At 33.0% G+C, this 17,732-nt stretch overlaps 1 protein-coding gene across 5 annotated transcripts in view; it reads left to right on the forward strand.

The window, feature by feature from the left end:
• LOC111027894 (UDP-glucuronosyltransferase 2B7-like) overlaps window positions 1-11,259 on the forward strand; it is a 35,105-nt gene extending 23,846 nt beyond the window's left edge. For 3 of the 5 annotated variants that reach the window (XM_022306392.1, XM_022306388.1, XM_022306389.1), the window contains exons 2-4: window positions 10,040-10,259; window positions 10,349-10,568; window positions 10,686-11,259. In XM_022306392.1, the coding sequence (XP_022162084.1) occupies window positions 10,040-10,259; window positions 10,349-10,568; window positions 10,686-10,956 (711 nt within the window). In that variant the 3' untranslated portion in view covers window positions 10,957-11,259. Of the gene's footprint in view, window positions 1-2,471; window positions 3,479-4,422; window positions 7,412-10,039; window positions 10,260-10,348; window positions 10,569-10,685 lie in introns of those variants that run through there. The other 2 variants (XM_022306385.1, XM_022306393.1) reach the window with 2 other exon arrangements.
• The last annotated feature ends 6,473 nt before the right edge of the window (window positions 11,260-17,732 follow it).

Raw genomic sequence — 17,732 nt, forward strand, 5'->3', positions numbered from 1 at the left:
TCAAATTATACCCTTCACACAGATCTGAAAATCAGAACTATTAAAAAAGAAGCAGTATCTTATTATAAAAGATTCTACAACCATCTAGCATTACATTCCAACACTCTCATTAAAGCATTTTCATCAAATAGTACTCCGGAAAATCCTCTAAGGCGCTTAAAACGCAACTGGTGTAGAGACATGTTGACTAAAAAAAAAAGTATATATATATGTATAAATTAATGTGTAACCTCACTTAAAAGTGTCATCACTGGTTGGCTGCTTTTATCAAGCTTATTCATGTCATAATTGTTTGTATTTTAGCTAATACTCCTATTGACTATTGTACCCCTGAGGTACAGATTGTGTATACAACAATAAAGGAAAAAAAAATGGACAAATAGTAAATTACATAATGTGGCGGCAATGACCAACTGATATAACCGTGTGATACCGAACATAGGTATCATATTGTAATAACAACTGACCTTACCTTTACGCTGCGACTTGGGCTGGTATGAAGTTGGTGACCGGACGATGTCGGTGGCCGGTGGTTGGAGGACGCTGGCGGCTGGCCCGAAGGTGGCGTAAACTGTGGTAACGTCCATGCGGCCGGTATCCTGGAAGATAGCACTCAGAGTAAGTATATTATGCGTACGATTTGGTGAACACGCAACACGCATTACGATGGCGAGACTCTTTGGCGAAGCACATTCAACCGTGAAAAATGTCGTCGTCAAGAAGAAATGTACAAAGGTAAGAAAGGCTCGCAATACCAAACCGGATTAAAAGCCACGGGGGAAGCAGGCCGTACGGGCAACTAGTGGATCGAGCAAGGTGCGCTGGACAACGATAGTCTAGGACGACCTTGCCTCGTTATCGCTGCGAAAATGGATTTTCGGCATATGATGTGTCCGGCTGCCAAAACTCAGGGGACACCAAAAACCGTATAAATCACATAGTATTGGGCTCCACTTCCGATTTCCCAGGTATGTTATTTAATTCCATTAAATTATTAAGAAGATGAAAAAATTAGTAAGTCATTATTAATAAAATTGAACAGATACATTTTTTTTAGCCATAGACTTAATTTAATTCAACATTTTTGGCGAGACAGTTTTTTTAGAGTTTTTAATATTTTAAAATCAGTCACGTTTTGATCAGCAACAAAGTGCGATACTGAAATGTTCGTTCCGTTATTAAGATTATTAATGTACGAGTAAGGTACAAATATTGGAATATCTATACTAAACTCATTCGGATTTTGATTATTTGTTCTAGTTTGATCAAGCGAAGTTTTTATAAACTGATGATCAACTTGGTCTTTGTTTGATTCCAACTTGCTATTTTCAATGTGTTTTGAAGTTCCCAAATGTTAAGTAATCTGTGATTTTCTATCACACGATTCGTTGGTTTCTCAAAAAGTACAAAATAACATAATACAACACTTGCCATCTCACGCTCGGAACCTTCCGTGGTATCAATAGGTACCTACTGTTGAACGCAATGGCTGTAGTGATGATTTTGTTTCCTAGTCAAATTCCTAGTCTTTAATTTTTTTAAATGTGTAAAAGCTTTTAGTAAAAAAAATGTATGAAAAATAAATAAAAAAAATTACATAAAATATACACATTTAAATAAGTGCAATTAAAAAGAAAAAAAATATAAATTCAACAGCATAAATTAAATAGCACAATACTCCATTTCTGATGTTAATTAATTCCATTAAGTTGTTAAAAAGAAGAAAATCAATGTTATTAATATACAATTTAAGCATAGTATTTTTATTTTACCTATTGACTTAATTTATTTTAACATTTTTAGGTAATTTTGCTTAGAGTTTTAAGACCATAAAATCTTACATCTATACTAATATAATTACTTGAATGAAATACTATACAGCATTAAGTTACCTGTATAAATTGGTAAGAGCTCGAAAAAAGAGACTGTCTCAAGGACCCGCTTAATAATAGAAATGCACCATGTATGCGTAAGTACGTACAACAATTAAAGTGAATATGTAAGAATGAAGTGGCAAGAAAAAAAGTTTCAGCAATGAACTTCGTATGTTTTTATTTCATTCCTATTTAAAACACCTTGTTATCGGGTTGTGTGAGTGATGAGATACGGCGATAATGTCTCAACATTTGTACAATTACTGATAAACTATTTTGGGACGTTCGAAGGCAGCGAAGAAATCGATATGACATTGAAAACCAGATTTAGCTGAACAAACAATGGCTTGCAGTAGGTAATATTATGCTGCAGCAGGCATAAATATTTCGTGTGTATTTTAATTGATAACAGTTAGAACACACTGAACACGCTTCACACATATGTTTTTAGATATTATTTTATTTAGTAATACGAAAACACTTCGGATCTATTTAGGTATGATGTAATTACTCGAGTAATTATGTTAAGACGCATATTGTTTGATTGCCCCAATCGTTTACAATATTTTATAAGGTTCAAATCCATAACGCTTATTTAAGTACGATACTCGACCAACGCTGCTGTAGTAGTGAAATCCGGAGCTCTCCAGGCTTTCACAAAATCGCACAATCAATCTACTCCCGAGGTCGAGTAATCTGTCTGTAATCATATCGTAACCAAACCGGACCGTAAACCACTCACCGTAAAATCGGATAAAAAAATAATTCCCATGGCGACGATGAAGAGATGGACCGCGGTCTCGCTGATCTTGTGGCTGTCGGTCGACCTGTGGACGATGCCCGCCGGGGAGGCTGCCCGAATCCTGGCCGTCGAAACAGTGCCGGGCAAGAGCCACTGGTACTTCATGAGATCGGTGCTCAGATCGCTGACGGACGCCGGACACACGGTGACCGTTTTCACGATGTTTCCAGAAGGCAACCGGGCCAACTACACGGAGGTGGATACTTCCGGAGACTTTTTGTTGAAACTCGATATGGACGTGATGCATACGATTCGGGAATATAGGAATCCGTTCAAGTTAGTTAATGCCTCGCCCTTAGTGATCGGATTGTTTTGCGAATCGCTCAACGGCATTCGGGAACTGACCGACTTGAGGGCTTCCGGGGCGCGTGACCGGTACGACTTACTCTTAATCGAGCCTCAATTCATCGACTGCATTTCGTACTTGGTCGACGCTCTAGGACTACCTGTGATCTACTTGATTCCGTCGCCAATGCTCACCTTCTCTGAGCGGCAGATCACCGGTCACCTGTCCAACCCGGCAACCGTGTCCAACTTGTTGGCCCAAAACGCCGTGCCCGGAACGTTCGTCCAAAGGTTCACCAACACGGCCCTGCTAGCGTACGGTATGGCTAGAATTCAGTACGACCAGCTGGTCACCTGGTTCACAGACCCGAAATCGTACTATCTGGCGCCGGTCGTTAACCCGTCCATCATCTTCCAAAACAGTCATTACATCAGCGAGTCCTCGAGACCGGTCACGCCAAACATTGTCGACGTTGGTGGCATACACCTGACACCCGCCAAAACCATAATACCAAAAGTGAGTGTTCGATAAATTACTGGTAAAAAGTCCACACCACAGTTTTTTTTTTGTGGAAAATACCAGGGCTTGCAAACGTTATAATAACGTTATGATTATAACGTTATATTTGATAAAAAACGATTGAAATTTGTAAACGTAATTATAACGGAAAACGATAAACGTAAATAAATAAATAACATAAAACAAAACGTAACGTTTAACAAAATATATGATGTATCATTAAACAAAACATAACGCAAAACGGTATATATTGTATTCCATTAAACGAAATAATTAATTCCCAATTATTTAATAATACTTAGTACTATTTTATTATTTATTCAATCCAAGAATTAATTTTATTCCGTATCCGGCCTATCCGGGAGATCCCGTATTAGATATTATTTTAAAACTTAATAAGAAGTTATTAATAGAATAATTTAATTACCAATAGCTAATAATAGTGATGCTCTGATAATATTGTACTGTACTATCTGTACTACGGTCGAAATATATACCACTCAAGTTATTCAACTATTGTGTTCGGTGTTCAGTTTGCTCAGATTTATTCACTCGTCAGTGTTTGTCTAATTGTTGTCAAATGTTTAATATTTATATTTTATACTAATATACTTATAGTTTTAACGTGCATACGTTTTCTTTATATTAGTTTAACCCATTTAATTAAATAAATAAAATTAAACAATACCTACTTAAAACTCAGAATAGGGAAATTATGTCCCCAAAAAAAGGTCATAGTCGTATACTTTTAAATTTTAAATAACGATAAACGCAAAAATTGTATAACGTTTTAATTATGAATAACGATAAACGCAAAAATTGTATAACGTTTTAATTCTGAATAACGATAAACACAAAAGTTGAATAACGTTTAAATTTTGAATAACGATAAACTCAAAATTTGTATAACGTTTTGATTGTAAATAACGTAAAACAAAATTTATTTTTCAAATGCAAGCCCTGGAAAATACACTTAGGCTAGTTGCAATGTATTGATTTGATTCTCATTGAAATGAGAATATTGAAAAAATATTTTAATTTATTATATAGTTTATTTTGAATCCATCGACAGTGATAGGGAGAACCCCACTGCTGTGTACGTGATTTTTTTGTTCTGGACCAGACCAGTTAATAAGAGCTTATACCGAAACTTGACCAGACTGAATTAGAATTGGACAGTTTGAACTTTGAAGCGAATCCAACCGATTCCTGTTGCTTAACATTTTGAACTAACCGAACCAGACTATTTTTTTTTTTTAACAATTCACAGACCGAACTGAACCGATGTTATTTGAAATGAGACTAATTCGGACCAGACCAATTTGTTTTCATACAATTAACAGACAGAACTGTACCGATGTTATTTTAAGTAAAATCAAAATGAGAATAGAGTTGACTTGAGTACCTACTTGACAATAAACTGGTGGCAATTGGCAACAGTCGTCTGGCGTCGATTACTGATCAGTCGATAAAAAAATACAACAATAATAAATTCCAATATGTTTACATAATACTTGGAAACATAAACCTATAGACTCATTGACATTGCAATCCACTTCGCCCTGCCATAAATACTAGGCGAATATATTAGAACCATATAACTGAGAAAAGAAGAGAGAGAAAAAACATAAATTAGTGAAGGAGCCCTCATAAAAAACTGTAGGTAATAGGTATACATTTTTCTATTTAGATTCTTTTCTCACTCACTCTATATTATACTACTGACCTTTCTCTCTCTAATCGTTGTCTATTAGTTTATAGGTCTATGCTTGGAAATATTTTATAATTTATTACTTTGAAGCTAAGATTCTATAATAGATATACGTGATTAATTATAAGGATTTGACAATTCTACATAATGTCACACCACGATTTTATATTTATACGTTATACACTATTTCGATTGTTGTATCAGTAAGATCAGTCTTAGTCTTGCAGAGCCATTGCAGTCTTGCAGCAAGACCAAGACGATTTTGCTCATCACTAGCGAACTGGGTGAACTGACTCTTAAGCTAAAACGTCACCCGCCGTGTTAAGGTTTGGACCTTAAAGTGTCTATAACATAACATATGGTAATAAACTGATGAACATTAATACATTTATTTTATCAGCTAATCATTGTATAATAATAATACATTATTTTCAATTGAAAATTTTATTTTTTTATTTTTCCATTGCAAACTTAATAATTGACCTCGATAAATGTTCTTTTCACGGTAAAGGCGTCTCAATGCGTCCGCGAGTACTATTGCAGCACACACGTTTTTTTTTCTACCCAGTAACTTAGCTTATTTCAACATTTTTGTGTAATTTTTTAAGTATTAAAATCATATCGATATAGTTAGGTATATGATCAGTGTAATGCGGTATTATCAATAATTATCAAGTCGAACGGCAGACGCAAGGACTAGTGTAATAATAGGTTACCGACATGTATGTGTAAGTACGTGCTGCAATAATAGTACGTATAGCAAAAAAAAAAAGTTCTAGTTTGGCAATGAACTTGGTATATATACGTATAATGGTTGTTGATAAATAAAGTAAATATGTATTTCATTCCTATTTAAGTACTTGTCTCGTCAGGACGTGGGCGTGATGAGGTACCGCGATAATTACTGCGGCTCGTAATTTGTACAATCATTGACTAGACTTTTCAGAAGTGGTGAAGGAATCGAAACGGCATTGGGAACCAGTTTTGGCTAAAAAATAATTGCAGGAATAATTATTTCCTGTGTAATTTGATTGATAACTCGTAGTACACACATTGTAAACACCATACACTTTTAGTATTATTATAGGTGCGAATACGAAAACACTTCGAATCTATTTAGAGAATGATAATTATGTCAAGGCCTATAACGTTTGAATGCTCAAATTGTTTGCAATATTTTAACCGGTTCATGTCAATCACAAAACGTTATTGTACGTACGAAACTCGACCGTCCTCTGCTGTAGTTCGAGTCCGGAGCTCATCGCATGAGTACTAACGCTCATGGCAAACGAGCGGTGCTAATCGATAGGTCCGATACCTATCCTTTCTACGAAAATATCGTAACCAAATCAAACCATAAACCACTTGCTGTATTTCTCGCATAGATAATAATTTCTATGGCGACGGTTAAAAGATGGACCGCGGTTTCTTTGATCTTGTGGCTGTCGGTTGACCTGCCGCTCGGGGAGGCTGCCCGAATTCTGGCAGTCGAAACGGTAGCTGGCAAGAGCCACTGGTACTTCATGAGATCGGTGCTCAGGTCGCTGACGGATGCCGGACACGAGGTCACGGTTTTCACGCCGTTTCCCGAAGGCGACCGGGCCAACTACACGGAAGTGGATACGTCAGGAGACTTTCCGATGAAGCTCGACTTGGATGTAGTGCAGATGATCCGGGAAGCAGGCAACCCCTTCACATTAATCAATGCCATGTCCGGAGCGATTCGATTCTACTGCGACGCGGTATACGGCAACCAAAAACTGGCCGACTTGATGGCTTCCGAGGCACGCGACCGGTACGATCTACTATTAATCGAGCCATTGGGCTTTGACTGTGTTTCGTACCTGGCCAATGATCTAGGTCTACCTGTGATCTACTCAATTCCGTCGCCGATGATCACTTATGCCGAGCGGATGTTCACCGGTCACCTGTCTAACCCGGCTTCCGTGTCCAACTTATTGGCCAACCACGCCGTGCCCGGAACATTTTTCCAGAGGTTTACCAACACGGCTCTGTTGTCATACGGCTTGGCCAGGGCACAGTACGACCGGATGGTCACTTGGCTTACAGACTCGAAACCGTACGATCTGGCACCGACTATCAACCCCTCCATCATCTTCCAGAACAGTCATTACGCCAGCGAAGCCTCGAGACCGGTCACTCCGAACGTTGTCTACGTTGGTGGTATACACCTGACACCCGCCAAAACTATACCAAAAGTGAGTAATCAATAAATGACGGTGTGAAGGGATTCCATACCACTGTTTTTGGAGAAAGTACACTTGTGCAAGTTTCTTCCTATTGACTTGAGACGTACAGTTATAATCACTACATCTTGAGATACAGCCAACACACGAGGGTGTAGCGTCCTCTTAATGCTCTTCAAGTTAAGTCAGTTCATGGGAAATTAGCATAATTTTGGGTGGTAAAAAATTTGCGAAATCGGTAAGATCATGATAAATCTAAACAAATTAGGGAAAGCAGAGATAAAATCAATTATACTAAGACTAACACTCTTTTGGCTCATAGATTACCTTGGTGTAGAGTATTTCAATTTTACAAAAACATTTTAAAAAAATGGTGATTATTAAGTATAGAATAATTTAATAATCATGGGCAATCATCATTGCCAAGAGTTAATCAAATCTTTAAAATTTTTAGTTATTAATGATTTTGAATTTAATTCTATTGAACTTAATTATTTATTTATATATAATTACTAATTGTGTCAAAATAACCTGTTATAGCAAACGTAATACACTTTAAAATACTTATATTAACTCTCTACCTTCTTTACTAGCTATACGCTGAAAGGCGTTAGGTATAAATCTACAAGAGATATTATTGTATTATACCTATTTATTTTATTTATAAATCGTTTGTTTGAATATAAATAAGAAATGTACACATAAATCAAATCGATGATCGCAATTAGAGCTATGGATAAAACCAGGCTGATTATTATGTGCACTATTATATGTTATGATCTCTGAGCTTAAAACACTCCGCTTAAGCTTATTAATATTTAAATTCTAAACGCTAATTTCAGAGTCAGCGTTATGTTGTATACAATTTTTTATTCTGATTTAGCACCTTAAAGAAAATGGCTCAGACCTCGTTCTACCTTAGATGCAGTTCTGACTCTGATTATAAAATATATTAACATTAAACATTATTATCATCCGCTATTAACATTGATTATGCACATTACCCAATAATAGGATGTCTAAAAATTAATTTTTAAATGTAAATATACGTTTGGGAATTTAGTATCACTTATTATAGATAATTATTATGGGATTGTTTATATAAGATACTGACAGCTGAATATTATCAACAGGTTGAAATGTCTACGTTTGAAACATGATTAGAATTAGGTTAGAATATACATTTTAAATTAAATATTGTATTACATCAGAAGTCAGCAACCTTTTTGGACCCTGAAGGCAAATTATTCTAAGACTAAAAAAGTTTCGTGGGTCTTGTCACACAAAGATCTGACATTTTCATCCTTGATTTAAAAAATAATAGCCATAAGAATGGTCGTTAGGGTCTCCGGCCGTGCGGATCGCCGGTTGTCGATCTCACTGTTACATTAGAAAAAGTAAGAAGGAATTATTTCAGTGCTATATATTTACGGTTTCTAAACTTATTTTAAATCAAAAGATAAAATTATAATTCCATAAACAATGTATGTAGAGTAACTACGGACAATAAATTAATAAAAGAAAACTATATATTATATTATGAATAAACAAACTATGTAACTATGTAGGTACTTGCAATAAATAAATAGAAATCAACATTCAACATTGAGATAACATTTGTTTAGAATGCTAGAACTATTTAAAAATTACCGACCATTTTTAATAGTACGAATCTTTTTAATTTTTAATAATGTTTTATAATTTTTTTATACGGTTGGTATGGTTTTTAAAAATATTTTTTGAAATCAAATACTTAATGATTTATAATGTATGCAAATTACAAAGAAATGACGAAGGATATAATACAATTTTCTGAAGACATAAATATAAGTTTATGATAAAAAATACCTACAAATGTACTAATAGGTAGATGCAATTGATGTATCAAATTTAATTTAATTGAGGTTACGTCAAACCGCTACATAACAAACCCATTTACAATTTGGTCCGCAATGTGAACTACTGGAAAAGAAAATGTATAAAAGTTAAGAACATTAAAAACATATAGAAAATGTATAAAAGTCAATATGAAATGAGATAGGTTTTATGAAATAACTAGTTGAGTCATATTATTGTGTTTAGAAAATCCAATTACGTTAATTTTTTTAATTTTTGAAATATCGACCCAGTTTTATATAATTTCAAAACATGCAACAAACGATGTATTGCAATTGCAATGTCAGTATCAAAAATAATAGAATTGGACTTCATATGCACGTAGATCATTTTCATTTCTTTCATTAATGCCACATAATATGTTATACATATTATGTACTCGTATAGAGGTAAAAAGTTTAAAATGTGATTTTTTAATTTAATGTTCATACCCTTATAATGGTAATAGAAGTATAATACTGCAGTTGTTATTTTTTTCTGCACTTACACAGTGATGAAGTTAAAAAAAATTATTTGCTAAAACTACATAAGTATGATAAGGGAAGATGAAAAATAATTATTAGTGAACAATTCGAAGATTTGTAACTTATTCGTGTTCAATTAACGAGTGTTGAAATAATAAAAAATTATATTCAAAAACGTAATGTTGTTTTTATACTAGTTACTACAAAGTCTGTCAAATCACTGGAATACATAACTATAAAAAAAAAATTAATTGAGTATCATTATAATTTTCAATTCCAGGACATATTAGATTTTATCGAAGATTCACCACAAGGAGTGATTTTCTTCACATTCGGTTCCACGATTAAAGTGTCATCGTTGCCTGAATATATAGAACGGTCGTTTAAAGAAGCGTTGGCCGCTGTTCCTCAGAGAGTTTTGTGGAAATACGAAGGTGAAATGAAGGACAAACCGGAAAACGTGATGACGAGAAAATGGTTTCCTCAACGAGAGATACTATGTAAGTACACGTTTTGATAGATAAACACATCGTCTATCGTTCCTGAAAAAAATATAAAAATATGATAAATCATAATAAATTGTTTATAGTACATCCGAAAGTTAAACTATTTATCAGTCACGGAGGTATATCCGGAGTGTACGAAGCTGTGGATGCCGGTGTTCCTGTACTGGGATTTCCAATTTTTTACGATCAGCCAAGAAATATTGAAAATTTGGTCTTGGCTGGAATGGCGATATCCATGGACCTATTGTCGGTAACCAAAGAAAAAGTGTCTAATGCCATTTCGGAACTCATCGACGACGAAAAGTAAGTCTCAGATGGTAGTAATTAAGAACGCCATTTCTATACCACTCGTTCTCAATAGTACTACTGTAGGATTTGTTGAATACTTATAATATGATGTTGTGCGTATCTTTTTTACAGATACCTGACAAATGCTAAAATTACTTCTGACCGATTCAAAGACCGACCGATGACCCCACAACAGTCGGTCGTTTATTGGACGGAATATGTGATCCGTCACAAAGGCGCGCCACACTTGAAATCTCACGCTCTGAACCTTACGTGGTATCAATACCTTCTGTTGGACGTAATGGCCGTATTGTTGATTTTTGTTTTCCTAGTCACATTTGTTGTCTTTAAGGTTTTCAAATGTATAAAAGCTTTTAAAAATAACAAAGTTAAAACTCAGTGAGTCTAGTAGTCAACGATTGTCATTTGTCATGATAACAAATACCGCACTATTGCCTGTTGGATACGAATAGTGTTAAGTATTTGTCTATTACTATTATTCCTATTAGTTTTTAAATTGTTATTATTTAAATTTGTTTTTACTATTATTATTGTTTTGATGTGATTGTTATGGTTGTTAACTGTTCTGCATCCCACGATGGACGGATCACTAAGAATAAATATAATTGAAATCGAAAAGAAAAACTGTTTTGTGCATTATAATTATAGATGTTACCGTATAATAGAAATCGTTTTTAAGGACTAACGTTTGAGACTAGATTATGTACCTGCACATTCGTTCTGAAAATCTTATTTTATCCATGAAACAGAATAAATCAGATAGCATGGTTGTTCACTTCCGATTTCCGGGATATGGTATTTAATTCCATTCAATTATTAAAAAGATAAAAAATGGATAATTGATTTTTAATGAAATGTAACAGATATATTTTTGTTTTCCTATGGATTTATTTTTGTAGTGTTTCTAATATTTTAAAATCAGTCAAGTGTTGATCTGCAACTTGATGACTCGAACGAGCAATAATGAAATTTCCGTTCCGCCATCGCGATTATTAATTAAGTAATGTTGTATACCAAAATTAAAGTATACCTCATAAGACTATTAGTGGTACACCCAGTGTTAACACTGTCAGACCTTATTTTCACCGCTAATTATTACCTTCATCTTTCACGTTATGTGCGCCTTTTGCGCTTGTGATCGTACTTCCAGCTACAAAGGATATTCAAAATACAAAACACGGCACAAACATTGCACAGCAACTCATTTAAATCGTCAAAATCCAAACACAGAACTCACGTCTCCCTGCACTCTCAAATCACCACTTTACCTTTCCAAAGCTTCTTACGCCTCCGTCGCCGATTTTTATAATATCCAAAAATCTAATAGCTCTATTATGACAACGAAAAACCATTTTCCAAATTTACCTCAGAACTGAGTAAATTCACTAATTTTCCTCCTTACAGCTGTACTGCTAGAACAATATATTCTATAGACTACAGTCCAAATTATCTCTATCTCGTTAACTTGCAGATTACAGCTAGATCTTATTGACTGATATTTCGAAACCGGTTAATTTGAATATTAATATTTTACATTAAATATTTAAGCACTACTCTATTAATAGTATTTTGTTTTTTTAATATTTACGTAACATTAAATTGTTAAGTTATAATAATTGTATACGGAATGCTAATAAAAAAAATTTTAAAAAACAGATGGATAGTAAAATCCTATATCTATAGTATATAATCATTAATCACTGTAATGATATTATCAATAATTATTAAGTCAAAGAAATATACATACTCAAGGACTAAAATAATAATAGGTATGTGTCATGTGTGTTTAAGTACGTACCACAGTGGTGCTTGTATAATAATGAAGTGGCAAAAAAAAAATGCTGGTTCGCAATGAACTTGGTACGTATTATGGTTGTTGAAAAATAGATTAAACACTTAATAATTTATAGGTACTTGATACCTATTTAAAACTCTAGAGATGACATCATCAGGATGTGGGCGCAATGAGGTAGGTGTTAATGTCTTATCGTTTGTACAATCATTCGCACAACTTGTCGTGTGTTTAAAGTAAGCATACAGAATTTCCTAGTCTCAGTGACATGTAGTCGTATATAATATGTTATGAAGTATAAATTATTTGAACAGCTGCAATAAACAACATAAACATAACGTCATAACGTCATATACATTTTGAACAAAGACTATTAAAAATGGAGTAGGGATCAAACGTCTAATTCATAATTAATGTCAACACTTACTTTTCGTTTTTGAAGAGTTTCGAAATGGCATTAGACAGTTGTTCTTTTTGGTCGTCGACAGCAGGTCCATGGACATCGACATTCCAGCTGCGACCAAATGTTCAATATTTCTCGACTGATCGTACAACATTTGTATCCACTTTCGGAAGTACCGCCATCCACAGATTCGTTCAATCCAAAACTACCTCAGTGACTGATAAACAATTTTACATTCGGATGAATATGTTTCAATTTTTCTCAGGAACGAACGACACAATGTGTTTATCATAAAAGTATACTTACATAGTATTTCTCGTCATGAAAACAATTTTTTTCGTCATCACGTTTTTCGGTTTGTTCTACATTTCACCTTCGTATTTCCACAAAACTCTCCGACGAACGGCGGCCAACGTTCTTTTAAACGACCGTTCCTTATGTTCAGGCAACGATTACACCTTAACCGTGGAACCGAATGTGAAAAAAATGCCCTTTGGGAAGAATTATCGATAAATCTAATATGTCCTTGAATTTAAAATTATAATGGTACCTAATTAAAAAAACATTTTTTTTTTACTTTTTGTTTGTATTCCAGAAAGATCACAGACTTTTGTAAGAAACAAATAAAATTACGCTTTTGAATACAAAAGAAATCATCTTTATTCTTTCAAATATTAGTACATTTAAGCATGCATAAATTGGTTATTAACAGGTTGTACACTCATTTTTTTCTTATTCTTAAATAAAATAAAATTGTTTTTGTTGTTCCGTCATCATACTCAATTAAGTAAAGAAAAAATAACAATTGTTGAAGTATCATACACCTATTATATAGGTAGGAATATACTTTCAAGTTATAACATTTTACATTATTTACCCATTTAGTTAATATTATAACTATGATCACTATTATTATAGGACGCAGACGTTTATAGATTTTACATATTATATCTTTTAGTCTTTCATAGTGCAAACCAAATTTAAAAAATGTTTAGGTTATAACATAAAATCAATCACCTACAGTAAATTATATTTTGCATATATTTTAATATAAATGGGCATTTTTAGTTACATTTTGTAGATTGTATACATTGTATTTATTTTTTCTTTATTATTAGATATTCCAAAGAACGTTTTTAAGTATTATATTTAATTTAAAAAAAAGTAATGATATATTATTAAAAATTAATTTTATAAATTATGTAAGATTATTAGAAAAATTGAAAATGCTTACAGTATAAAATTAGTTAGTTGTTTTTGACTGGTCTTTATTGGTTGTTATTTAAAATGTATAGTTTTGTTTTTAATGAATAGTGAAGAAGTAATAACATTTTTAACTTATTTAATAATGCAATAATAAAGCAATAATATACCTAGCAATATATAAAGCATATAAGTGGCTGTCGCTCTGCTGAAAATAGGTTTTTGAAAATGCAGTAGGTATCATTTGTTTGGCAATTAGGTAAACATCAAATGTATTTTGTATTTTAATATAATTTTGAAAGTATTGTGCCTATCTCTGATTTATTCTTATACTCTTATTATTCTTTGTGTTGTAAAATCTACGAGTGTGTGTAAAAATACCTATTGATATTTCTTGAAAACAATTCTATTATATACTTATTTGCTTCAGGTTTATTGGGTTTGTATTTTGTGCTAAATATAATTATTAATGGCCTGTCGGGTATTTCCATATTAGTTATATTAATTATAGATATATTATTGTAAATTATGAACAAAAAAAAAAGAAAATATAAATAATAAATAAAAATCTAAAAAATGTTTTATTTATATTTTCAAAACGCAACAGCTTTTAGACGTCAATCACTTCAGAAAACCGGATAAATGTTTGGATAGAAACTCTGGTATGAAATCAGGGACTCTTCATTTCAGACATAATGCACGCCAACAAAAGGATTTGCGGAGACCAGGACTGTCGGACCAGGACGCCGATCCTGCAGGGGGGTTCTCGACGGCGCTCTGGACTACAATGTACGACCGACTGCGGTTCAGCCGGCAGTACCCTCTCGACTGAGCAAGAGGAACGGTATTTTTTTTTTAGAAACATATCAAAAACCTAGTTCCAGTAAAATTTCCCGCCTTTCCTGCCACTTTTGAAAACTATTTGGAATTTTTTATTTTTGATCCCCCAGAGTACCGACTAGATTCACTTCCTACCTGACAAGATGCTGTCGAAAAAAATCGAAGCACTTTTACTGCCCCAAAAAGGTGATGACAGATACAAAAAAAACAACAACACACACACACATCATTATAAAATCAATACATTCATCGCTCCACCCAAAATCTATAAAGTCAAAAGTATCACAATAACTTATCGATTACTTACTTTTGGCATGGTTTTGATGGGTTTCAGGTGTATGCCACTTAGGTACGTAGACAGCGTTCGTAGCTTGCGAAGAGCTTCAGACTCGAACTGCAACAGCTGCGGTCGAGTCGTATAATTGATACGTGAACCTTTATCACGGTATGTGGGCACACGATATAAAATGTGTACTTTTAAAAAAAAATTATCTTTGTGATTGTTAAAATAATGCCAAAAATTCGTTCAGTCCGACATTGTATAATATATTACCGATTACATAATAAATTATACATATATCCATCCGGAGCGTTTTCGTATGTAGCTACTATGAGCATAATTGGCGGTACTATTATATAATCAATGTACTACGAGTTTCCAAATTAAATTACAAAAGAAATAATTGTATGCATGTATGCCCACTGCCTAAAAATATTCCTCGTTTGTTTGGCTAAAGCCGATTTTAAATGCCGATATGTGTTTTACAGACACGGCATTTGGAAATGTCAAAATGCTGAGTTCAGTTACAGCTGTACCCTCAATATAACTCAATGTAGATGTGCAGCTTGTGTAAAAAGAATAGCTATAAGCCTATAAATTATCATATTATGTTTTATTCATTATAATTATTTCACTATTTTATGATGAATTGTCAATATCATATTGATTTCGTATCAATGAATCACTTATAATAGCTTAAACATTAAATGAAAATTCAATTATTATATCAAACAACAGAATTGCAGTGTGTAGGTAGGTCAAGTAATATAGATTTGTCAACGTTAGTATAACTTATTAAATGAAAGTGAAAATAAACAATTTTGTGAAAAAAAATAGCTTTGTTTGTTAATTTTCTGTTTAATAATTTGATAGTTAAATACATTGTAATCATCGAAATGAGCAAATATTATGGGAATACACTGCAATTTCTAATACAACTTGAATATTCTTGATAAAAAATTAAAGATTTCGATAGAATTTGGTACATTAATACTTAAATCAACACAAGTAAGACAATATCCACATAATAATATAGATAATGGGCACTTAAACTATATTTCATAATTGATTATATTGTGTCCATGTGTTTATAAATTTTTCTTTCTCAAAATTATTATTTTTTTTTATCGAAGTCGGTACATTATTACTTAAATCAGCATTAGTAAGACAATATCCACATAGTAATATAGATAATGGACACTTTAACTATAATCATTTAATGTTTAAACTATTATGTGATTCATTGATATGAAATCAATATCATATTGGCAATTTATCATACCAGAGAAAAAAATCAAATCAGGGTATAAAATTAATGTATAGGACAGATATCATGTACATTACTATAATATCCCAAAAAATATACAAAAATTAATAAAAATAATAATGTATCATCATAATAAATAATTGTAGTAATCTTAAATTTGTATCTAGCATACCTGTAGGTATGTTATGTTATGTTATAATATGTGGAACTGTGAACTAAAATGGGATACAATTTGTAGGTATTATTTTGACATCTCAGTCTAATACAAATCCATTATCATAACTATTTATAACGTTTTCTGACACTATCATTTTTGAATTTTTAGCTTCTTTAGTTGAAATATATTATTAAGTTCTACACAAGCACTGGCGGAGTTTACATCATGCCTTTTCGTTACCTTTTTATCTAACTGGTATTCTGGCGGAGCTTACAATCGCCCGGCCGTATATATTGCACGGTCATTAAATAACTGATAAGCTAATTGTTTAAATTCACCAGAAATGTTGGAGTAGCACCCCCATTCAACCAACTTCTCAAACCTAGTAAATTGTTTTATATTTATACAATCACTTATCGTTTTTGATTATACAGATTGTAAATTGTCGTTTTTCTTAATAAAAAAGTATTAGCAGCTTACGATGTGCAAATATATATGATTATTGTAACATTATTATAATAAATTATATGTATGAGAAAAAAATCACCTAAATTAAAATTCATCGTACGAACGTCATAAGTATTAACAATAGCATAAACTATGTAAAACATAGTGGTTTTGCTGGGGCATTTAATTTTAGGACATTTGATCTGGTGAGTTCGTACTACCATTACGAAATGTCTGTACCGTATAATGTATAATTTCTGACACGAACCCGAAATCTTTAGAAAATAAAAAATAAATATTTTATCAACTCGAGTACCTCTAGTAGGTACGTGAATCCGTTATGTCCATTAACCGTAGCAATCTCGGCAAATAATTACTTCCCGCGTTGATAATAATTATTATTTATGTGTAGATACATGGTGCTTAGACAGTACTCAACGACACTGCCGTAATAATCTATTATCATGTGTATGCGGTTATATGTATATAATATATATACTATTCCTATGTATGACGACCTCTCATAATCTCCGAGCCGCGTTCCTGCGACGTTTAATAATATTATTCATCACGTGTCCTGTGCCGTGTTAACAAACGCATATAATTATAGTTTGGCAGTATACAATGGGCACACCGCAAATAATACATTCTTTTATAATCCGGCAAAGAATATAATAATAGTATAGCAGTGACGTGCTATAAAACCGTTTGTCGACATCGCCGGAACTCGATAAGGAATTCTTTGTGCGGCTTATCTGCTGCTATATAT

Source organism: Myzus persicae, unplaced genomic scaffold, assembly GCF_001856785.1.
Source record: "Myzus persicae strain clone G006 unplaced genomic scaffold, MPER_G0061.0, whole genome shotgun sequence".
Classification (NCBI taxonomy): domain Eukaryota; kingdom Metazoa; phylum Arthropoda; class Insecta; order Hemiptera; family Aphididae; genus Myzus; species Myzus persicae.